Here is a 26,279-nt window from a genome sequence, read left to right on the forward strand (position 1 = left end):
CGTGTGTGACAGCTGCACATTTGTACTACCAGTCACTGCATACCTGTTCAGGGTACCTGTGTGTGTGTGACAGGCCGCTGCACATTGTATTGATACCAGTCACTGCATACCTGTTCAGTGCACCTGCGTGACAGCACGCAGTGTTATATACCAGCCAATGCATACCTATCTGGCTACCTATACTGAAGGCCCCTACACCTTGCTATCTATACTGATGGCACCTATACCCAACTATATTATACTTGGCTACCTATACTTAAGGCCCCTATACCTAGCTATCTATACTAAAGGCACCTATACCTAACTACCTATACTGAAGTCACCTATACCTAGCTACCTAAATGTTGGTAGATCTCCTGGTCTCTGCAAATTTTAAAGTAGCTCGCAAGTCGAAAAAGTGTGGGCACCCCTGATCTAAAGAAATGGAACAAGAGTTGGGGTTGAGTACAATATTTATACTTAGAGGCAGTGTGTTTTAGGTTATCTAGTAGGAACTACAACTTGGCCAGAGGTCAAAAGGTGAACTGGCCTAAGGTAGAGCATATGCTTGATGGAAAAAGTGAGTTTTGATGGCACATTTAAAGATATCAAAGATTGGAGAGTGATGGATGTGATGTGGAAGAAGATTCCAGAGAAGGGGGTGAAACACATGCAAAATCTTGTATACGTGAATGCGAGGAGGTGATTCTATTGGAAGACAGTAGAAGGTAATGTGCAGATCTGAGACTGCGGTTTGGTTGGTATCTGGAAACTAGTGAAGCGATGTACACAGGAGAGAGATTGTGGAGAGCTTTATAAGTTAGAGTTAAGAGTTTGAATTGGATCCTCTGGTTAATTGGTAGCCAATGAAGAGCTTGACAAAGAGGAGCAGCAGAGGAAGAGCGAGAAGAAAGAAGAATGAGACAACGAGCAGCATAGTTCAGTAAAGATTGGAGTGGTGCCAGTCTGTTAGTTGGTAGTCCAGTATGTTATAATAGTCCAGATGAGATATTATAAGAGCATGTATTAACATTTTAGTTGTGTCCTGAATGAGAAAAGGTTGGATGCAAGATATGTTTTTAAGTTGGAGATGCCAAGAGCTGGTTAGGGTGTGAAAGTGAGGAATAATGGAGAGAGAGAGGAGTCAAATATTACTCCCAAGCACCATGCTTTGGGAACTGAAGTTATAGGAATGTTATTATTAACATTTATTGTTATTTCAGGCAGAGAAGTGGACAGAGGCGGGGGAAAAATGATTAGTTCTGTTTTACTCATATTAAGTTTTAAGAAGCGAGAGGACATGAAAGATGATATACTGTAGCTGACAGTCAGGGACACGAGTGAGGAGGGAGTTAAGGTCTGGGGCTGCGAGGTACAGTTGTGTATCATCCCATGAAAACCAAAGTAATTGATTAAGTTGACAATACCGTGCATGTAGATGAAAAACAGGAGGGGGGCAAGCACAGAGCCTTGATGTAACCCCACAGATAAAGGATGGAGAAATGAGATCTGATCCGAGCAAGAGACTGTGAAAGACCTTCCAGAGAGAAAGAAAGATATCCAGGAGAGAGCGAGACCCTTTATACAGATAGATGAAAGTATCTGTAGGAGTAAGATGTGGTCAACATTTTCAAACGCTGATGACAGATCGAGAAGAATGAGTATGAAATAATGGCCGTGGATTTAGCAATAGCAATTTAGTTTCAGTGGAGTGGTTAGAGCAAAAGCCAGACTGGAACTGATCAGCAGGGAGTTAGCAGATAAATAATGGCGTAGTTTAGCATGCATATGGCGTTCAAGTAATTTGGATGCAAATGGTAGAAGAGACACAGGGTGGTAGTTGGCGAGTTCGGTGGGATCTAGAATATATATATATATATATATATATATATATATATATATATATATATTTATTATTTTTATATATATATATATATATATATATATATATATATATATATATATATATATATATATATATATATATATATATATATATATTTATATATTTATATATATAGTTTTATATAAAATACACTTAGTACATGTGTATATTAGAAAGTGCCTAAAACTAATTTGGGCATGAAAAAAATGAATCGCTTAAAAAGGGCACAGGAAATAGCCGGCAGTAGAATATCTGTACATTTACTGATATTCTGCTTCTTGATTCCTATTGTGCAATATTGGTAACATTTGCCAATAACTGACTAAAGGTAGCCATACACTGGTCGATTTGGCATCAGATTCGACCAACAGACAGATCCCTATCTGATCGAATCTGATCAGAGAGGGATCGTATGGCTACCTTTACTGCAAACAGATTGTGAACCGATTTCAGCCTGAAACCGATCACAATCTGTTGTGGTGGTGCTGCCGCCGCTCCCCCCGCCCGCATACATTACCTGCTCCGCTGGTGCGACTGCCCCCGGTCACCGCTCTTCTTCTCCGTCTCCGCTCTGGTCTGCTCTGGTCTCCGGCATGCTTCCCTTCTTCCTGTCTGGGGGAAGTTTAAACAGTAGAGCGCCCTCTACTGTTTAAACTTCCTGCCGGGACAGGAAGAAGGGAAGGATGCCGGAGGAGACCAGACCAGAGCCGATACGGAGAAGAGTGGAGACCCGGGAGTCGCGCTGGCGGAGCAGGTAATGTATGCAGGCTCTATTGCGTCGGTCGTCGGGCACTCGAACGCCGCTAGCGATGCGCTCTTTACCCGCGGACGATCGACGGTTATTTTCCGCACGGCGCGATCGACGGGATCGGACGGAATGGATCGAAATTCGGCGTGTAGCGTGAACGATTGGCAGCAGATTCGATCCCAGTGATCGAATCTGCTGTCGAAACGGGCGCAAATCGGGCCAGTGTATGGCCACCTTAAGACCTAACCTCTCCCTACTCTCACACAGAACCTCCCCTGGTGGTGCCTAACCTTAACCCCATAACAAACAAGTGAAGTGTTGCTCGGCTCTTGGTTGGGGGTATAAGGAAAAATACGGTCCACAAAATGGCAAACAGATTCTCCTCTAACCTGTCTTCGCCCTTACTGGGCACGCAGCAGCTTCAAATGGGATGTGCTCACGGTGGTCACAGGTGGAAGAAACAAGAACATCACATAGTAACAAAGAAAAGTAGACCGGGCACTTTCTCCTCCACTGCTTTGTTGCTCAGATGCAGTAAACAGGGTGATACATTCACACTTGATGCAGACTACACATTAGTGATGGCCGAAACATCAGATTTTCGGTTTGCAAACTTCGAACGCAAATTTCAGCAAAAGTTCGTGAACAGGCAATTCTGGCAAACCACCATAGACTTCAATGGGCAGGCGGATTTTAAAATCTATAGGGACTATTTCTGCCCACAAAAGTGATGGAAAAGTTGTTTCGAGGGGCCTAAGACCTGGACTGTGGCATGCTGGAGGGGGACCAATCAAAAATTACGTAGTTGATGCAGAGCCGTGTTTTAATCTCTAAAGGGCAGAAATCACAGTACATTCCTAAATTTGTGGAATGAAGTGGTTTACAACGTTCGACGTGCGTAGACGGCGATAAGATAGTGTAAGGGTTTTGCTCGGTTCACACTGACAGACGAAACACAGCGCTAAACACACCACAAACAACCGTGCAGAGCTTTAGTGATAACCTCAGGTGAGCAAATTATTGTTTTTGCTAGTTGACACCTCCAGGACGTTAGTCCTCTCGGCGGCAATCTTTGTGTAGTGGTATGTAGTGGCCGCTGTGCTAGTGCACACTTTCGGGGGAGTACAGGCAATCTAAGTTTTTCAGCCTCTATGGTCAAGCTGAGGTAGTTCATTGACAGTTAAAACACCGATTCTGCACTGAGGCCTTATACAGGGGGCAGTAGTGGATATTAGATGCCAGTAGTGGTGGTGAAGGATTATTGGGTTATGGTTGGTGCACTACTAGGACCAGCAAACCTGTCTCAAACAGCGAACTTGTGCAATGGACACAGAGCAGCAATACAATAGCAAGAAAAACAATGTACTAGCCCTAAGAATGGCTTAGCTGTTCAGGACAATGTGGTAGCAGCATGAATCTGCACTGAGGACACAGAGCACAGGGCTACCTAACACTCTCCCTGTCAGCAGCGCACTCTCCCTGATCTGCAGTGGCATAGCTAAGGAGCTGTGGGCTCCGATGCAAGTTTTACAATCGGGCCCCCCAAGCACTCTATACATAACAATTGATAGGGCACACCAAAACCTGCCAATGGCAACTACAGTGTCAGAGGTGCAAGAAGGGGGTGGGGAACAGTTTGTTAATGATTACCACTATTCAAAGTATGTATAGAAGTGATTATTATGAGCACGGGACCAATAGAAAGCTAATACTGTAGTTGAGGGAGGGCCCTTCGGGGCCCCTCTGGCCCATGGGCCCTGGTGCGGTTGCAACCTCTGCAACCTCTATTGCTATGCCCCTGCTGATCTGCCAAGCCAAACACAGACTGCAAAATGGCTGCTGTGCTGGCTTTCTGATAGGTGGAGGGGCGCGGTCCATGTGGGAGGGATAGCTGACTGGCTGCCATGTGTCTGCTGACTCTGGGGTGAGGGGTTAAAGTTTGGCTCTATTATAATGTATAGTGGGTGAGTCGAACACACCATGTGTTTGCCTGGGGGGCGAACGCGAACACCCCTTGTTTGCCGTGAACTTTTCGCCGGGCGAACAGTTCAGGCCATCTCTACTACACATAATTGTTGACAGGTTGGAAGAGGTGGCTGCAGGGAGAGCAGATGGGCACAACAGCCGTTTCACAGCCAAAGGTATTTGGTCACGTCCAGACAAGCACGTGACCAAGCAACTTTGGGGCGTACGTATAAAAAGGGCACCCGGACAAAAAGAGCGCGGGGTGTAAACGCTAATTAATAATTAATCATTAATAGCGTTTATAAAAATAGTGTGCTATATTTCGTTTACAAATAATGTTTAACAAAATTATAAATCATTAAATAATGTTTATGAAATCGGAAATTGTGAAAACGTTAATCTTCCCTGTTTCAAAAGTTGAACTTATAATTACGTTTATTAAAAAAAACAATAATATATGTTTAATTGTTATAATTGTATATTATTGTGAATAACCTTCATTTATGGTTTGTTCTTATAATAAAATCTGAAAATATTCTTTATAACGATGATATAAATATAACTACGTTCGTAATAAGTGTTGTAAAACATTAGTAATTATTACTAAAATTTTACTAAAACTATACTTAAGCCTACTCTTACACAGAACCCTCCCTGTACCTATTCCTAACCCCTAGACCCCCCTGTTGGTGCCTAAACCTAAGACCCCCCTGTTGGTGCCTAAACCTAAGACCTCCCTGTTGGTGCCTAAACCTAAGACCCCCCTGTTGGTGCCTAAACCTAAGACCCCCCTGTTGGTGCCTAAACCTAAGACCAGCCTGTTGGTGCGTAAACCTAAGACCCCCCCTGTTGGTGCCTAAGTAACCCTCCCTGTACCTATCCCTAACCCCTAGACCCCCCTGTTGGTGCCTAAACCTAAGACCCCCCTGTTGGTGCCTAAACCTAAGACCCCCCTGTTGGTGCCTAAACCTAAGACCCCCCCTGTTGGTGCCTAAGTAAACCTCCCTGTACCTACCCCTAACCCCTAGACCCCCCTGTTGGTGCCTAAACCTAAGACCCCCCTGTTGGTGCCTAAACCTAAGACCCCCCTGTTGGTGCCTAAACCTAAGACCCCCCTGTTGGTGCCTAAACCTAAGACCCCCCTGTTGGTGCCTAAACCTAAGACCCCCCTTTATTATGTGGATAATATTGTTTTACTAATTGTGGATGCAAAAAATATTTTGCAATTTACGTTACGTACTGATCGCTTTATTTTGTGAATAATAATGTTTTACAAACAGTAAGGGATAAAACTTTAAATAATATTTTAATTATTTAAATAAGATAAATATGTTTAGTATTTTCATAAACGTTATTCGGCACGGGTGCATTTTATAAACGAAAATCACCACAAGCTCAGTTATAAATCATTAAACAGCTCCGGGCGCCGTTTGTAAACTTGATTTAGCTCCGGGCGCCGTTTGTAAACTTTATTTAGCTCCGGCGCCCTTTTTTCCTGCTCGGCGCCCATTAAACGTTATTTATTATGGGAGTGAATGGCGGCGCCCTTTTTGTCCACTAGCTGCCTGCGCCCTTTTTTCCCAGCTCCAACTTTGGGAGCGAAACGGCTGTTGTGCCCATCTGCTCTGCCTGCATCCACCTCTTTACACCTGTCACCATTGATGTGAAGTCTGCACCAAGCATGAATGTATTATCCTGTTTACTACATCTGAGCAATAAAGCAGTGGAGGAGAAAGTGCCCGGTCTATTTTCTTTGTTACTATCTAACCTGAACCCCCCCCAGGTGCTTTACCTGAACACCCCCAGGACACCCCCAGGTGGGCAACTAACTTTAACACCCCACCCTGGTGGGCAATTAAACTTAACCCCCAGTGGCACCCTAGCCTTAACCCCCCCCCCCCTTCCCGGGTCAACAGGGTTGAACAAAATACCTATTAGTAGCAGCAGTTTGCATAATGTGCGGCACTGGCACCTGCTATTTTTGTGTATGCTCAAAATAGATTGTGCTTCTTCTAGCTGTCCTGTTAGCAATGTTTGTACTTTTTCATTGTTCCTTTAAGGAATCTTGTAACTTTCTGTTAAAATACTAGATGGAGGATGCCACACTTTTTTAAAAAAAATTTTTGTTTCTGTTGAATTTTAAAAGCTAAAGCTATAGTACACAATGAGCTTGATTCACTAACCAGCGCTAAAAGGCAGTTAGTGAGCCTTAAGACATAGTGGGCCTTATTGTTGCCTTAGCAGAGTTAAAGGGCCTTGTCAGAGTTAAGGGGCCTTATTGGTGCCTTAGCAGAGTTAAAGTGAACCTCCGGACTAAAAATCGACTCAGCAGCACTGAAAAGGCTTGGTGTTTCTTTAACAGTTTCACAGCATCAGAACTTTGTTTCTCTTATACAAGCCTCATTTTTAGATGCACGGAAGAAAACTGCCCAGGCATTTTTCCCCTTATACGCAAAGCATGATGGGATTTCTGATGTTGTTGTTCTCGTTCTGCTGTTTTGGTGCAAATTTTTTTTTTTACATTTTGAATTTGACATTTGAAGCCTAGCGTGTGCAGTTGGGAGGGGTAATCAGGACACAGGACAGTTGGAACTGTCTCCTGCTCCTTGTCACCTCCTTTCAACCAAAAAGATGGCTGCCCCCATGACAAAGATGGCAGCCCCCATGAATCACAAACATTTGCCTGTTCTTTTAAAACAGGGTGGGTAAAAGATTATATTACTTATCTATTCTAATTAACATAACTAATGTAACTTAATAACAGTATGTTTGTTTAGGCTGAAGTTCCCCTTTAAGGGGCCTTATCAGGCTTAAGGGGCCTGTAACGATTTGTGTCAGCAAATAACAGAATTCTGATTATAGGTGATCTGCAGTATCACCTATAATGCAGATGTATACCTGATTATATGGTGATCTGCAGAATCACCTATAATACTGGTATATCAGAAGCTGTGGTGACAACAATTATATAGTGATTTGGTGCAACAGTAGTACTGATAGGTTTAACAATACCTCACCAGAGGAGCTGGCAGTTACTAACAGTACAGCGCCCCTCACCAGAGTCAAGGGCCCTCTGGTGAGAGTAGAGAGGTCAGACAGATCGGGTTTGGCAACAGACAGACAGATGCAGTACAAAATCTGAAGGCAGAGACTGAAAGGTATAAACAGGCAGAGTCAGCAGCAAGATCAGATGGGCAAAGGTACAGAATCGCTGAGCAGGAGAATAGTCAGAACGAGCCAGAGTCATGCACAAATAATACACAGTAGTATAATGATTAAAGCTATCAAACAATTCCTATCTTGTGTGAAATCCCCAGTTTCCTCCCGGATCAAAGCACACCGGAACTATCTAAGGGTCTGAGCGCTAACACGAAGTATTCGCAACAGCAGACAAGTTGCGAGTGAATCAGCTAGGCTTTTGAAGCAGAGGAGACCCATCAGGCACGCCCCATCCTATCAGCTAATGAGGAGCGGCGAGCGTCTCCTCTGACGTCAGCCGACTGACCGGTCAGCTGACGCGCCTCCTCCCCGCATAAAGGTCCTGTCTATGCGCGTGCACATGCGACAAAGCAACCCTATGTGCAATAGACAGACCCGTTCTCGGCGTGCTAGATGCCCGAGGCACAGATACAACGCTAGACAGGGAGCTGGAGGCAGCCGCGGAGGTAGCGCTATTCACCGCGGCTGCCTCTCCAACATTTGTTACAGTACCCCCCCCCCCCCTTGAGGCGTGGACTCCGGACACGTCCTGCATGGCTTCTCAGGATGCAACTCATGAAACTTTTTTCTAAGTTCATGAGCATGCATGCGATGACCCGGCACCCAAGGTCTCTCCTCAGGCCCATACCCTTTCCAATGCACAAGGTACTGTACTGAGTTACGCACCCGCCGGGAATCCAAAATCCTCTCAATCTCATACTCAGGTTCCCCATCAATCATTTCAGGGGGGAAGGAGAGAAATCCACATGAACAGCCGGCTTCAACAAAGACACATGGAATGAGTTAACACCTCTCATACTGGGTGGTAGAGAAATTACATAGGTGACATTATTAATCTTTTTGGACACAGGGTATGGGCCTATAAATCTAGGCCCCAATTTTGCTGATGGCTGTTTCAGCGCCAGATGTCGGGTAGAAACCCACACCATGTCTCCGGGCACAAACTCCCACTCTACAGATTGTTTTTTATCAGCCTGCTTCTTCTGGATCTGGAAAGCCTTTTCCAAGTTCCTTTTGACCATGGTCCAAATCTCCTTAAAAGATCCCTGCCATTCTTCCAGAGCAGGGAATGTAGGAATGGGAATGTAGCAGGTTGTTATGCGTAAATTCTGCGAATGGCAAAAACTTTGCCCACTCTAACTGCGCGTCAGCCACATAGCATCTAAGAAATTGCTCTAAAGACTGATTAACCCTCTCAGTTTGCCCATTGGTCTGTGGGTGGTAGCCGGAGGAGAATGACAGGTTCATTCCAAGATGATGACAAAAGGCTCTCCAGAATTTGGACACAAACTGGACTCCCCTATCTGACACCACATTTTCTGGTATGCCATGTAAGCGGAAAATGTGTTGAATGAAGAGATCCGCCAATTCCTGGGCAGAGGGAAGTCCGTCCAGCGGAATAAAGTGAGCCATTTTGCTGAACATGTCGACTACCACCCATAGGACTGTCTTTCCCTCGGACCTGGGAAGTTCGCCCACAAAGTCTATGAACAAATGGGTCCATGGTTCCTCAGGTACTGGCATGGGCTGAAGGGTGCCCACAGGAGCTTGTCTGGATGGCTTATTCCTGGCACAAACTGTACAGTTTTTGACAAACTCTCTACAATCTAGAACCAGTGATGGCCACCACACACACCTAGACAGTAAATCCTGCGTTCTAGCCACCCCAGGATGCCCTGCATTTTTATGTGCATGAAATAATTGCAAAATTTGCACCCGAAACTGAAGTGGCACAAATAGAACTCCGTCAGGTTTCCCCACAGGAATGTCTTGTTGATAGGTGGCAAGGTGTGGGTGTCTGTGCACCCTCTGGAGAAAAAACACAGGAGACAGGGACGGGAGCCCAATAGTGTAATATGTCAAACCAATGGTGGATATAAAAGATGAAAACAAAACTACTCACAAAGGTGGGTTGCAGTGGGGCAACCGACCACAGGAAGCAGGTGGAGACAACAAACCCGACTCCACTCGGGGTGACCCCTAGGGATCTGGATGCGGTCGCTCTCCTTGGAAAAAGAAGGGAGACAGATTCCTACCGTGGTAATCCACGTGTGTTCTGTCCCAACCCCTCAAATCATAAGGTATGGGCGTATAGAATGCACAAATTGATTTAAAGAGGCGCCCTGGTGGTTTATAAAAGCACTTAAAAGCAGTTTAAAATTGACAAAATATTTTGAGGTGGCTTACCTCAAATAACGAAAATCTTTGATGAAACAAAGGAATTTATTAATAGCACAGGCAACGCGTTTCACGGGTCTGAGCCCGCTTCCTCAGGCCAAATAACAGTGCCAAACTACAATGATATAGTCAGCATAGGGAGCCGTCTTGTTGATAGGGCCCCAAAGTAAGTGCCCAATCCTCCCAGGTTTCGGTGGCTGCCACGACAACCTTCTCAGGCAGTATGTTCTCGGGAGTTGATGGCTGTACTGTCTCGGGCTCAAAACATCTAGACAGAGCATCTGCCTTGACATTTTCATTCCCTGGCTTATACGTAATGATAAATCTGAATCTCAAAAAGAATAATGGCCAGCGGGCCTGTCGAGGACTAAGCCTCTTGGCACCTTCAATATATTCCAAGTTTTTGTGATCAGTATAGACTGTAATCATGTGTTCTGCCCCTTCGAGCCATTGACGACATTCCTCAAACGCGAGTTTAATGGCTAACAGCTCTAGGTTGCCGATATCGTAATTTCTCTCCGCGGGGGAGAATTTACGTGAGAAGAAAGCACAAGGATGCAATCTGCCCTGGAAACCTGACTGTTGAGACAGTACAGCCCCGACCCCAATCTCTGATGCATCTACCTCAACTATGAAGGGACAGGTGACATAACCGTGTTGCAAAATAGGGGCGGAGCAAACAGGTTCTTCAGAGATGAGAAAGCAGAATGTGCTTCGGGTGACCAATTATAAGTGTCAGCTCCTTTTTTAGTGAGGTTGGTGAGAGGTGACACTACCGAAGAAAATCCCTTTTATAAATTTTCTGTAGTAATTGGCAAAGCCAAGAAATCTTTGGAGTGCCTTCAGCCCCATTGGCTGTGGCCACTCCAAAACGGCAGCTACTTTTTTGGGGTCCATGGAGAGTCCTGAGGTTGAGATGACATACCCCAAGAAAGGAACCTCTGAAACCTCAAAAAGACATATCTCAATTTTTGCATACAAAGAATCCTGTCTCAGTTTCTCCAGGACAAATCTCACATGCTCTCTGTGTTTAGCTAGACTGGGTGAGATAATTAGTATGTCGTCCAGATATACTAGGACAAATCGTCCCAGGACCTCTCGGAAAATCTCATTGACCAACTCCTGGAAGACGGCAGGAGCGTTACACAATCTGAAGGGCATAACAAGGTACTTGTAGTGCCCGTCAGGTGTGTTAAATGCCGTCTTCCATTCGTCACCCTCCCTTATGCGTACCAGGTTGTATGCCCCTCTCAAGTTGAGTTTAGAAAAGACACATGCATCAGTAACCTGGGAGAACAAGTCATCAATTAACGGGAGTGGGTAACGATTCTTTATGGTAATTTTATTCAATTCTTGATAATCTATGCAGGGGCGAAGCCCACCATCCTTCTTTTGAACAAAAAAGAACCCTGCTCCGGCCGGAGACTTAGGACGGATAAAACCTTTGGCAAGGTTTTCTTTAATGTAGTTCTGCGTAGCGAGTTTTTCAGGAGCGGACAGGTTATACAAATGACCTCTAGGGGGCATACAACCAGGTCTTAACTCAATAGGGCAGTCAAAACTTCTGTGTGGAGGAAGTTTGTCCGCCGACTTAGGACAAAAAACATCAGCAAATTCTGCATATTGTGCAGGTAACCCTTCTACTTGAAACCTGGTAGTGCAAACAGCAACTTTCTCCATACAATGATGATGGCAAAAAGAGAACCAGCTAAGTAACTGGCCGGAACTCCAATCATATCTGAGGAGAATGTTTTTGCAGCCACGGCATCCCCAGAATTACAGTAGAAGTGGCCATTTTAAGCACAAAAAATTGTATTTGTTCTCTATGCAATACCCCCACATGACATAACAAGCTCGGAGTCTGAGACAGGGGATGACTCCCTTGGAGTGGAGAGTCATCCACTGCAGTGGGGACAATCTGTCTGTCTAAAGGGAGTAAGGGAATCCCCAATTTCTTAACAAATTCATAATCTATAAAATTAGCAGCTGAACCCGAGTCTATAAATGCCTGGGTAGACCAGACTTGATCTTCCCAGGAAATAGAACAAGGGCGTAGTAACCGATTATCAAGTAGAGGTAACACTGGCTCGCCTAGGGTAGTACCTCTAGCTACTCCTAGGCGACAGAGGTTTCCGCCTTTTTAGGACAGTTCTGTACTATATGGCCCTTTTCTGCGCAATATAGGCAGAGCCCCTCTGACCGTCTCCGATTTTTCTCGACCTCTGAGAATTTAGAATGTCTGAACTGCATCGGTTCATCCTGAGGAAGAGAAGGAGCAGGAGAGGTGGTGGGAACTGATCTCACAGAGTGTCTACCACGAGCTTGCCTCTGATAGCGAATACGGCGATCTATTCTTACTGCAAGAGAGATCGCATCATCTACAGTCTTGGGTTCAGGATGACTTAGCATTACATCCACTACGGAGTCGGATAACCCAGATAAGAAACAGTCTAATAAGGCAAACTGTCCCCACCTAGCCAACACTGCCCACCGTCTAAACTCTGCAGAATAGGCCTGAGCGATTTTCTGTCCCTGCCTGAGACTTTTAAGTTTCCTCTCAGCAGTGACTGCGCTATCTGGATCATCGTATATAATAGCCATTGATTTGAAAAAACTCTGCACAGAAGTTAATGCCTCATGACCACTAGGAAGACTGTAAGCCCATGTCTGTGAATCCCCGGATAAAAGTGTTTTAATGAAAGTTACCGTCTGACTCTCAGTCCCTGATGAAACAGGTCTCATCTCAAAGTAAGAAAGGCAACGGTTTCTGAAATTCTAAAAATCAGATGTGTGCCCTGAAAGTTTGCCTGGCATAGGCATTCTAGGTTCTATAACTGGAGGGGACTGCACTGGTACCATTGCAGTCTGGAGGGTGCGAACCATCCCAGACAGCTGGGTGATCTGAGTTTGTTGAGTATTGACCAATACGGTTAAATTATTCACTGCCGTGGTCAAGACCTCAACATGGTTACACAGTGCGTCCAGACATTTTGGTCTGCTGTTCTGTAATGATTTGTGTCAGCAAATAACAGAATTCTGATTATACAGTAGGTGATCTGCAGTATCACCTATAATGCAGATGTATACCTGATTATATGGTGATCTGCAGAATCACCTATAATACTGGTATATCAGAAGCTGTGGTGACAACAATTATATAGTGATTTGGTGCAACAGTAGTACTGATAGGTTTAACAATACCTCACCAGAGGAGCTGGTGGGTACTAAAAGTACAGCACCCCTCACCAGAGTCAAGGGCCCTCTAGTGAGAGTAGAGAGGTCAGACAGATTGGGTTTGGCAACAGACAGACAGATGCAGTACAAAATCTGAAGGCAGAGACTGAAAGGTATAAACAGGCAGAGTCAGCAGCAAGATCAGATGGGCAAAGGTACAGAATCGCTGAGCAGGAGAATAGTCAGAACGAGCCAGAGTCATGCACAAATAATACACAGTAGTATAATGATTAAAGCTATCAAACAATTCCTATCTTGTGTGAAATTCCCGGTTTCCTCCCGGATCAAAGCACACCGGAACTTTCTAAGGATCTGAGCGCTAACACGAAGTATTCGCAACAGCAGACAAGTTGTGAGTGAATCAGCTAGGCTTTTGAAGCAGAGACCCATCAGGCACGCCCCATCCTATCAGCCAATGAGGAGCGGCGAGCGTCTCCTCTGACGTCAGCCGACCGGCCGGTCAGCTGACGCGCCTCCTCCCCGCATAAAGGTCCTTTCTATGCGCGCGCGCACGCGACAAAGCAACCCTATGTGCAATAGACAGACCCGTCCTCGGCGTGCTAGACGCCCGAGGCATGGATACAACGCTAGACAGGGAGCTGGAGGCAGCCGCGGAGGTAGCGCTATTCACCGTGGCTGCCTCTCTAACATTTGTTACAGGGCCTTATCAGAGTAGCATAGCAAGCGCTACGAACTTATGCCTTGATTAATTGGCAATGACAAGAGTTCCACTCATCCTACCCTGAGCCCCTGCGGGTCCAATCACTTTAAAGGACATTATCCCCGCGCTTTGATTGGCCCAATAGGCTGCCTGTCACTTAACATGCACAAACAACCTCAAGAATCAGAATACCTCACGGACTCTCACTACTCTGCGTCTCTCATCACTTCACTTTGATTCCTGCTCCTATTCACTGCAGAAGTGGTATTTCCTCTATAATACTTCTTATTGATACATTCTGTTGCATTATATTCTTGGTGGATACACTGTATAGGTTCGCACTGGCACTTTTTGTCTATATTGGCCATCTTTTTGCATTAGCACTTTCATTGGTATGCAGCTTCACTCTAAATACTTTTTCACATTTTTGGCATTTTTATGGTGTTATCTCCCTTACATCCGCACCATGTGATATCTATGCATATTATCAATATTGCACAGAACTATGCATATTATTCCTGCATTTTAATTGTATGCTTCACTGAAAATATTTTTTTTCTGTTCTTGATATATATATATATATATATATATATATATATATATATATATATATATATATATATATATATATAATAATAATAATAATAATAATAATGGCAGTATTTGTATAGCGCCTTTCTCCTGTCGGACTCAAAGCGCTTGCGAGGCAGCCACTAGAGCGCACTCAGTAGGCAGTAGCAGTGTTAGGGAGTCTTGCCCAATGAACTCCTTACTGAATTACTGGCTTACTGAACAGGCAGAGCCGAGATATATATATACAGTATATATATATATATACTGTTTATGCCATTAGTATTACTAGACATTTGGCATAGTTCATTATTATTTTGTATATTAATCTGCATAATAGGAACTATAGAGGCTTGCCTATTATTAGTCTTTATACAGACTTATGGATGTTATGCAACCATGCCTTATTTTTAACATTGCTTTTAATCATGCACATGTGATACAATAAAGAGTTTCTGAACAGTGAAGCAGTGATTAATTTTGATTTTGTCAATTAGGATTTCAGAGTGGGAATTTTGATTCTTGAGGTTGTTTGTGCATGTCAAATGACAGGCAGCCTATTGGGCAAATCAAAGTGTGGGGATAATGTCCCTTAATGTGTTTGGATCCACAGGGGCTCAGGGTAGGACGAGTGGAGCTCTTGTCATTGCCAATTAGCAGGCATAAGTTTGTAGCGCTTGCTATGCTACTCTGATAAGGCCCCTTAACTCTGATAAGTCACCAATAAGGCCCCTTAAAACTCTGATAAGGCCCCTTAACTCTGATAAGGCACCAATAAGGCCCCTTAACTCTGATAAGGCACCAATAAGGCCCCTTAACTCTAAAAAGACACAGTATGGCTCACTAACCCAGTATTAAGGCTCACTAACCGGCTTAGCGCCGGTTAGTGAATGAAGGCCAATATCTCCTTGAGAATTTTCTAAAAAAATAACATGATGCACTGTGACAAGTTAACCCTCCTGGCGGTATAAAAAAATACGCCAGGAGGCAGCGCGGCAGTTTTTTTTAAAAAAAAAATTTTCTATATCATGTAGCGAGCCCAGGGCTCGCTACATGATAGCCGCTGCTCAGCGGCATCCCCCCGCCCTCTTCGATCGCCTTCGGCGATCTCCGATCAGGAAATCCCGTTCAAAGAACGGGATTTCCTGGAGGGCTTCCCCCGTCGCCATGGCGACGGGGCGGAATGACGTCACCGACGTCACTGACGTCGGGTCGTCATTGGGAGTCCCGGGCCACCCCTCGGCGCTGCCTGGCACTGATTGGCCAGGCAGCGCACGGGGTCTGGGGGGGGGGGGGGCGCGCGCCGCACCGTATAGCGGCGATCGGGCGCGCGGCGGCGGCGATCAGGGTGCTGGCGCAGCTAGCAAAGTGCTAGCTGCGTCCAGCAAAAAAAAAATTAAACAAATCGGCCCAGCAGGGCCTGAGCGGCACCCTCCGGCGGCTTACCCCGAACTACGTTCGGGGTTACCGCCAAGAAGGTTAATACTTATATCTTAGTAAGAATGTGTTTTTTAAGGTCATGTATTGCAATTTATGATATAACATACATATACAGTACTGTAATTTTGTGTTATGTTAATCACGTTTTAATTGTAACTTTTAGGTATTATGGGTCCTATTCTTCGCCTAGAAACATTTGATTCTGCTATTATTCATTTCAAAAACTTGGCAAGCATCCCATACAGTTTTCATGGCATTGGTGTTTCATACAGGAAAAGCTCAGAAGGTCAGAATTATTACTTTATAATATTCATAGTAAGCTGATATGACAAAGTTTTTTGAATGTTTACAATGCAAAATTAATTTCTTGAAAACAAAATTCCTGACATTGTTGAAAGTGTATCAAAGGTTTCAGCTTTTATGTGTTTAAAAACAACCGAAAAGGGAATGTGTTTGATCCTGTGCAGTATTGGCTACTTAGTTTCTAGTGTTGACAGCTACCACCCGCTCCTGGCAATCTAGCATTGTTGAATCACAAAATATGGGATAACTGCAACTGTAAAGTGAGGATTTTAGTAAACAAATAGAAATTTAAAAGTACCATGCATTTGTTGATGGATTGCAAATTGTGATCAATGACCATGTGTAACGATTGTGGAACTTTCTCCGTGATCAGCGCACAACGCGTGCGCTGATACGGCGGAAATCCTCCACAAGCATATAATTGCAGGAACCCAGCAAAAGGTGCTACGCACCCGTAGAGGGAAATTCCTGTCGGTAGATGGCACTGAGGAGTGCAGAGGAACCAATCCTCTGTACCTCCACAAATGCCAGACAGGAATTGTACGAAGCGCAGAATGCAATCGCAAGAGAAGCGATTGAGAATGAGAACGAGCAAAGGGACAGGTTGTATGTGTGTGCGCCAATCTAGTCGCCACCTCTCGACAGCGCACACACAACAGCAGATACGAAACAGAAACGCAACCGCAAGAAAGGCGATTGCCAAAAGTGACACAAGGCAGATCAGAACAGAATACGAGGATAGCAAAGGCACAGCAAATAATACAATGAGGAGATACGGAAAATAACAAACGCTAACTGAATGCGAACACCGCACTCATTCGCAACAGTGCACGTGTTCATGCGCGGTCTCCACGTGATAGGGACAATAGAGACAAGCACGCCTAACTAACCATCGACAGACAAACATGTAACAGAGGACGCGAGCGCTTGCTTAACGGTTACCTCACCGAGCCTCCAGCAAGCGTTCGTAGCAGACAAGACAGACACACAAAAACAGGGACAAGCGAGAGATAGGATCCACAGCACTAGCGAAAGTGGCTAGCGTGATCCAGGAAGACAGAACAGAAGGATCCACAGTACTAGCGCAGGATGCTAGTGCGATCCAGGTACAGAGTAGCAGAACAGAAGGATCCACAGCACTAGCGCTAGGCGAGTGCGATCCAGGCAGACAGAGTAGCAGAGTATATAACTATTTGGCAATAAAAGGTCATAGGGCCACCATATTTATACCAATATGCAAAATCAATTTATTACAATAAGATTCAATACAAAGCACAATCCCCTAGATAAATCCCTCAAATAATCACAAAAACCCTCCCCACATTTAAAAAGCAAAACATGCGGATCCTAAATCATGCATGAGTGGTCCAATGCCTATAATTGGGTATAAATCAAACAATCATTGGTTTAAGCCTAAAAGGCTATATGTTCACCTCGCAATCGCCCGCGCATACATCCACCTTCCAAACTGCCACAATGTCCCAATTGTATAGTGGGGGCCCCCCTCTCACTCTCCCTTTGCCCGTTATGAGCAGTGGAGAATTTAGCTTCCAACTTTCAAATCACAAGTTCCAGTAAAAGGAATCAGAATTTTCGGATATCTTGTCACATCACAGCCTTAGGTATAATGCATTTGAAAAATGGATGGGCCTCACCCGTACAATGGTTCCTTATATATCCATCCAGTACCGCTTATTCCTCACGAAGGATCCAGTGCTTTGAGGCCATGCGCATAGTAACTCCAATGTCCCCGCAGATTGCCGGTATGGATTACTCCATTGCGTGTGGACTCAACACGCGAACCACGCCAGCCACGCTGGTACTGGATACAAGGTTGATGCGGCCGCTGGAGGTGACGTCACTGGCACGCAACCACTCAGCCAAACGGAACTCCGCCCACCGACGCGTTTCACGCCCACATTGGGCGTTTCATCAGGGTGTGGCCTATGCGGCCTTTGCATTCGCTTAAAAACAGTCCCATAGCTCCTCCTATTGTGTAACCATAACAACCAATAGGCTTTACTTGTTAGTTCATACGGAGGCTGTACTGGGCCATGGATACAAACATATCAGTTCTTATTATTCTAAATATAGCTTCCAGAAAAAGTTCCCTCAGGATGTCACTGCCATTATGGAGGTAGATATACTGTATATATTTTGATCATTCAGGGCAAATCCGCACACATAAAGATTTATGCAAAAACCAATGTGTGCATATTGGGCAAATTCTCAGAAGGGACAGTAGAACAAAGCGGAAGTCCGTATCTATCCGTGGCATAGTACATCAATCACTGCGGCACCATTCACACTGCATGCACTACCCCTGCAGTATATATTTTATACATAACATACAGTGAATTTGCCTAAGATTGGTTCCAATACTATCTGTATCTATTATGTCTCAGAAACGGAGAAAGATCCAATTCCGCATTTAGACCTAGGGGGGTCACTGTACCTAACTTAAAGATCCACATTGCTTCCTTGCAATAGAGAACCTCATCAAAATCCCCCCTCCTCCCAGAGATCTTTAGATTATATAGTCCCTTCACCACTGTTCCCCTCAAAGAGTTGTCATGATATTCCCTATAATAGTCATATATTATCCCTGTAGCTTTTCCTCCTGTGACTTTTCCAAAATGTTCTAATATCCGCTCCTTTAAACTTCTTTTTGTCTTGCCCACGTACATGAGTTTGCATGGGCATTGAATTGAATATATTACTTTAGTGGTATCACAGTTTATGAAGGACCTAATTGTAAACTCGTTTTTTCCATCACTGCTATGAAAGACATTAGTACGTTCAACATAGGGACACAGTTTGCATTTTGAACATTTATACATTCCAACTGGCCTCCTACGGTCCAGCCAGGTTGAGGGGTTTCTCTGTATCTCACTATGTACTAAATAATCTCTCAAGTTAGGTGCCCTCCTGGCAGTGATAAGGGGGCGTGGCCCTACAACTTTGGCAACCTCCTGGTCAGCAATCAAAATGGGCCAGAATTTTGTAAGTAATTCATTCAAACCTTCCCAATGGGATCCAAACCCGGTTATGAGCCGCGTATGTCCCCCTCCCTCCGCACTTCGCGGCATCCCCCTGGGGGCCAGCAATTCTTGCCGGTCCTTGCCCCAAGCCCTCTTAAGTGCCCTGCGCAGAACTGAATGGGAATAACCCCTATCCCGGAATCGTTGGTACATAAGTCGGGATTCCTTTTTGAAATCCTCATCTCTGCCACAGTTCCTACGTAGCCGGAGGAACTGACCATAGGGGATACCTCTCTTAAGGGGCACTGGGTGATGACTGGCGGCATGTAGAAGTGTATTCCCAGCCGTAGGCTTACGAAAAGACGTGGTCACAACCGTCTCCCCCTCCACTTTTAACATAAGATCTAAGAAGGAGATTTCCATACCAAATATGTATGTCAGTCTAATATTTCTACTATTTTGATTCAGTTTGGCCACGAATTCACCAAGCTCCATAGCTGTTCCAGTCCACGCCACCAGTACATCATCCAAGTACCTAATCCAGAGGGCGACGTGTGCACCATATTCGGGACTTGGAAACACCTCCTCCCTTTCCCAGAGTCCCAGATGGAGACATGCATAGGCTGGTGCACACGACGCCCCCATGGACGTACCCCTCAATTGATGGTAATACTGCCCCTCAAAAATAAAACAATTACGGGTCAGGATCAGTTCCATAGATTCAACAATAAAGGCATTATGGGCCACTGCAGAGGGATACCGCTCACGGAGGAAGAGGGACATTGGCCGGAGCCCCTCCTCATGCGGGATCGAAGTGTACAAGGATTCAACATCGATCCCCACAAGGAGGGACCCCGGGGGCAGCAAAAAACCGTCCAGAACTCCCAAAACATCCCGCGTATCTTGCACATAGGATGGCAGTGCCCGTACCAATGGGCTGATCTTTTTGTCAATAAATTGGCCCAATCTTTGAGTCGGACTACCCACCGCCGACACGATGGGTCGCCCCGGTGGGTCCACCATTGATTTGTGTACTTTAGGAAGAACATATATTGTTGGAATATTGTATATAGTTACCATCAAGTACTCCCATTCTTGTTTGGTCAGAATACCCTCAGTTAATCCATCATCCAATAGGCCATTCACCCTATCCTTGATAATTGGAAAAGGATTATCTCTGAGTTTACGATAGGTATTGGTATCACCCAATTGGCGTTTAATTTCTTGAATATATTTCTCCTCATCCATGAGGACAACATTGCCCCCTTTATCACTAGGTTTTATAATCAATTTAGGGGCCTGTTGCAATTCTTTTAAGGCAATCATTTTTTGGGAAGACAAGTTCCTGTCCCCCTGGAGAGGAGAACGCTTCAATTTCCATAATTCCTGTTCCACTGTATCCAAAAATACCTTAACATTTCGATTTTGTGTTATAGGTGGCATATAAATAGATTTGAGCCGGAGATTGGTGTTTTGTGGGGGTGGGGGTATGAACAAAGGATTATCTTGCTGACTAGTCTGGGGAGGGATAAAATTTTCCTCCACACACATATCATTGTGATATTGCATAGTCATGGAATAATCAACTGGAACTTGTTCCTGCATTAGGGACTCCAAAGCTGCTAGAGTTTCCCTCTCACTCAATGTGAGAGGGGTATAACTCTGCGATTGTTCAATGGGTTGCCGAGAGAATTGTCCATAGGACAATTTCAGCAATACTTTCCTCAGGAACAGATATATGTCCTTGTAGATTTCAAAAATGTCACCAGAGGTGGTTGGGGAGAAAGACAGTCCACGTCTAAGTAATGAAATATGTCTGTCCTGTAATTGGAAAACTGAAAGATTTATTATATTCCTGCCGGTCTCCTCATTTCCAGGTTCTACTTCCTCTGATTCCCACTCCTGGTGACTCTGGCTGATACTTCCTCGTCCATCTGTTCGTCTTTGTTCTCCGGTTCCATCCCCCTCCCCCCTACATTCTTCCAATCTCCTCGACCTCCTCTCCCTCCTCTGCCTCGTCCTCTTCCTCTTCTGTTCCTCCCTCTCCCTCTTCTGGGGGTATTGCTCTCTTCTAAAAAAGTAACTGACTTTCTACTGCCTAAGGAGCCATCAGTATCAATACTCGATGGCTCCAAGCTTTCAAGTCCAGAGGAACCTTTTCTACCCTTTCTTCTAAACTTTTTTTGTTCAATTCTATTAATTGGGTTAAGGGCCTCATCAGAGTCCCAGCCTGCTAGATCCTTTTGAAATTTTTGTTGCTTTTGTTTTTTAATGCTAGCCTGTATTTTTTCAATCTGCCTTTTCAGACTTTCATTAAAAGAATTGAACTCCATATGGGTACTTAGTGCGTTCAATTCAACCACACTCTCCGATATTTCCTCAGTAATTTCCTTCAGCTGTTCTCGTTCCTCATCTGCCATCATCTTTAGGATCTCTAAACCCCGTTCAAGAGCTTTTTCTTTCCATTTTTCCACAAACCGTGGAGTTAGGAGGTTACCGGCAGGGATAATACGTTCTAAAATACCATTAGGAATCACACCTGCCTTAACATAGGATTCTAGGAGGGAGGCATTCCATTTTCTTTTTAGCTGTTTTATCAACACATTTTTATGTGAAAAAAACAATTCCTTAAGTTCAGAGAGGTCACTGTCTGTCTCCACAGCCACATGAGTAAAGCTAGCAGCAATTTCACCATCAAGATCTTCCCCTATTGTATAAGCCATATCAAAAGGGAATTTTTCAAAAACCCGCCTATGTTATAATTAGCCCAGTGCAATTTCTAAAATGGCTTAAAACAAAGGGAGGGACTAATTACACTCATTGATTGGGGGTAAATGGGGATGCCAGAACACATTATCCGGCCATCACATAATGTTAATATAACAAGGCTAGATACATAAATGAATTAAATAGGAAGGTGATGGTACTTTGTGTATTGGTTAATATCCCTGCATAATATAGGGTGGGGCCAACCCAAATATTTAAGAGTATATAACTATTTGGCAATAAAAGGTCATAGGTCCACCATATTTATACCAATATGCAAAATCAATTTATTACAATAAGATTCAATACAAAGCACAATCCCCTAGATAAATCCCTCAAATAATGTGGGGAGGGTTTTTGTGATTATTTGAGGGATTTATCTAGGGGTTTGTGCTTTGTATTGAATCTTATTGTAATAAATTGATTTTGCATATTGGTATAAATATGGTGGCCTTATGACCTTTTATTGCCAAATAGTTATATACTCTTAAATATTTGGGATGGCCCCACCCTATATTATGCAGGGATATTAACCAATACACAAAGTACCATCACCTTCCTATTTAATTCAGACAGAGTAGCAGAACAGAAGGATCCACAGCACTAGCGCAGGATGCTAGTGCGATCCAGGAAGGCAGAACAGAAGGATCCACAGCACTAGCGGAAAGTGCGATCCAAGTGAGACAGATCAGAAGAGATAGCTGGTAGCAACCACTGCACCAGCTATACTCCAAGAACAGAGATCAGAATGATTTCCTGTCGACCACCGCTGGGACAGGACAATCGCAACAGAACAAACAAAACAGATAAGCAATCCTAACTGCACTAGGGGAACCTGCCTAGCGCAGTTTCAGAAATTACTCTAAGCTGATCTTCAAACAGAGAGTAAGGCTGACACTCCTCCAGGAGTGTTTCACAGGAAGGAATCCTTATGACCAGCCCAGCATTGTGGGAAACACTTAGTACTTATAGTACACGCCACCAATGAATGTGGCCAGGCAATTTGCATGACAACGTATGCAAATTCCTCAGCAAGCACAAGCTGCAAAACTGACAGAAGCTCTCCTTTCCAGAGTCCTTCAGCATGCAAACCTAAACAATGGTCAAAAAGCTGCCTGCCTGCACAGGCAGCTGAGCAGATCATTACACCATGCATCAAATATAGTTATATGCAGTGATACCCGTAAAGGCCGGTTTCGACTTTCAGTGGTTTTGATTACAACTTTGTGCGCTTTTGCGCTTTTGATTCAACCGTAATTGAAATTTTGAATGGAATCACATTTTCAATTTGATTTTGATTATGAGTCGGAATTATGCGCTGCTACCCGCAATAAAGAGTGGAAATTACTATTGTATTTATTATTACTTGCAAACCCTTTTTCATATATGCACACATGCTATAAATAAAATACATGTATGTTTAAAATATAAAAATTAATCATATATGTGTGGTTGTGTGTATATATGTGTATATATATATACTAGCTGATGGCCTGGCGCTTCCTGGATATGTATTTGGCTGGTGTTGGCTCTGCCCACTTTTCTAACCCTAACACTCAATTACTCAATTACTCAGTGACCTAGTTTGTGAGCTTTGCAGTCTTTGGAATCAATAAATTGCATTAAAATTAAACAAATCTGATTGGTTTTGGCTCCACCCCCTTTTCTAAATTTGGACCCCAGTGACGCAATGACCAACTGTACCAAGCATGAGGCTTGTGCCTTTAACAGTGCAAGAATGGCTGAGGGGAGATGATGGCTGTCATATGACAGCTAAATCTCCCCTCTCGGGTGCGCACGATCGAGTCGGGGGAGGAAACGCAGGTGGTTTAGATCAGCAGCCCAAGTGCGGCGTAGGATCTAATAAAGGTGTTCCCAAAAAGGTTAAGGATTAGTGCATAATTTGCATCTGATTTGTATTCAAGGTGTGTATTTTAGCCCCTGGGGGAATCTTCACACCTCTTTTGGTTTCAATTCATTTGCAGGCTAGGAACGCTGTCAATTGTATGTTATTTTTGGGAAAAAAATAAAAATATGTATACCATTTATGACTAGCAGCACCAGGTAAGAATTATGTTTTTATTGTTAGATTAGTGGCTAGGCCTCTTCCGTGGGGGCACGTCATCCCCGTGGAAGAGTTTAGTAGGGAATAATTTGTGCATATATTAGTTTGCTGAAGCTTACGCCCTCCTTTGTTGTACCTGTTTTGAATGCAAGTTGTGTAATTTGCTTATTTTTGTAACCATATTATTAAGAAGTCAGCGCAGATCATAAGTGAATCCATTGTTTCACAATCAGTTATATTTCACCTAAGTGGTCATCCGTCTTATATCCAAGTGGTAGACCATCACCCAAGGGGTTAAAGGGAGCTTACCAGCTGCTGACAACCCACATTATAAGGTTGTATGTCTCGCATTCAGTGGTAAAAGGGACCAGGAGACGCCCAAGATCCAGCTTCCAGCAGTCCTTATTTCAGTTCATGCATGCCATCCAGAAGGCCAAGATCGACAAAACATGCAAACAAACAGCAGATCTAAGCGTAACCCGTTTATTGGTAAAACATAGCATATGGTCATAAAAGAAAATTAAAAATCAGTAAAACTTACATACGGGGCCCAAGCAATGGGAACCCCGGACAAATTTTGCGCTTGTATGTTGGGCCACAACCAGCAAGACAGTGTAAAAGGTGCCGCCTGTCTCTTTCCCGACTGGTTTCGCAGTCTTTAGTCATCAGGGGATCAAGAGTGCAGGCGGCTGGGACCAAATTTATAGACTACTGAATGAAAGGAAGGGGTTGGATCCAGGGAGGGCTTAACTATAAGCCATACCCATATCAATCTCATTGGTCAATTCATAGAGGAAAAGGAAATAGCCCTAAATCAATCCTATTGGTTATGTGAAAGAGGAAAAGGAGGAGGAAATACCTCAAACTCATGAGTGATATCTCAAAGCAAGAACAAATAATCAAGTGATATGTAATACAAACTGTGTTATTTTGCATGCCGTATGTCACGCCGCAACACATAAAAACATACGTATTGGTAAAGGGCACATGCGTAAAAATGGCCAGATTAACCCAATATATGCGTACAAATGTTTTCGTAAGAGGCATACCCCTATACATACATACACTCACCGTCTCAGGGGGATACCTATATTATCCAGCGTTAATAAAGCCGCCGCTCGCAGACCACAGGAACAGTGTAATGCAAACGGTGCTACTTCCGGTGTCATGTCTGGTATGTCACGGCGCAACGCATAAAAACATATGTGTTGGTAAAGAGCGCATGCGTAAAAATAACCAGATAAATCAATAACATGCGTGCACAAATTTGCATAAGCAGCATACACTTACGCAAAACATTTTTTTTCCCCTCAAAATCAGCATACACACTCAAACATATCTAATAATAGTGTCTACATAATGTGTACTTTATAATACATATAAATTGTAGCAACAGTGTTAATATCGCAACACAATTGCAACAGTGCTTATTAAAACCCATAACGGAACAGTGACTGTATCTAAAATTACTAAACAAAGAAAATCAATTAATAAATAAATTAAATTTGTGGGGCAAATTACAGAAAATGCATACATTTATATAAGTGAGCTACTGTCCAAAATAAGTGTAATGAATTATATGAGTGACGGTAGTTCGTCCACAATTCGCAAGTTACGGAATCCAAACCGAAAGGGGAACAACCACAATCACAGTAATTTAATTAACTCTAATTATACCCTTAAAGAGAGTCTGAAGCGAGAATAGATCTCGCTTCAGACCTCATAGCTAGCAGGGGCACGTGTGCCCCTGCTAAAACGCCGCTATCCCGCGGCTTAACGGGGGTCCCTGTCCCCCCAAATCCCCTCTGTAATGCGGGGGAGCGCTTCCTGGTTGGGGCAGGGCTAACCGCCGCAGCCCTACCCCACGCGCGTCTGTCAGACGCGTATCTCCACCTCTCCCCCACCCCTCTCAGTCTTCCTTCACTGAGAGGGGCGGGGGAGAGGCGGCGATGCGCGTCTGATAGACGCGCTGTGAGGCAGGGCTGCAGCCGTTAGCCCTGCCTCTAGGAAGGGCTAATCTACGACCAACTTGCGACCAAGATTTGCGGGGGGTGGGTTGGGGGGGTCAGGGACCCTCGTACAGCCGTGGGATAGCGGCGTTTTAGCAGGGGCACACATGCCCCTGCTATGTATGAGAGCTGAAGCGAGATTTAGTCTCGCTTCAGTGTCTCTTTAACCACCCTGGCGTTCTGATTAAATCGCCAGGGTGGCTGCGGGAGGGTTTTTTTTAAATAAAAAAAAAACTATTTCATGCAGCCAACTGAAAGTTGGCTGCATGAAAGCCC

The 26,279-nt window shown here is 44.3% G+C and overlaps 1 protein-coding gene across 2 annotated transcripts in view; it reads left to right on the forward strand.

Annotated features, from left to right (window-relative positions):
• LOC137527537 (coagulation factor VIII-like) overlaps positions 1–26,279 on the forward strand; it is a 506,000-nt gene that overhangs the window by 15,424 nt on the left and 464,297 nt on the right. For both annotated transcript variants that reach the window (XM_068248081.1, XM_068248082.1), the window contains exon 3: positions 16,043–16,165. In XM_068248081.1, coding sequence (XP_068104182.1) covers positions 16,043–16,165 — 123 coding nt within the window. The remainder of the gene's footprint in view (positions 1–16,042; positions 16,166–26,279) is intronic.

This window comes from Hyperolius riggenbachi, chromosome 8 (genome assembly GCF_040937935.1).
Source record: "Hyperolius riggenbachi isolate aHypRig1 chromosome 8, aHypRig1.pri, whole genome shotgun sequence".
Lineage (NCBI taxonomy): Eukaryota > Metazoa > Chordata > Amphibia > Anura > Hyperoliidae > Hyperolius > Hyperolius riggenbachi.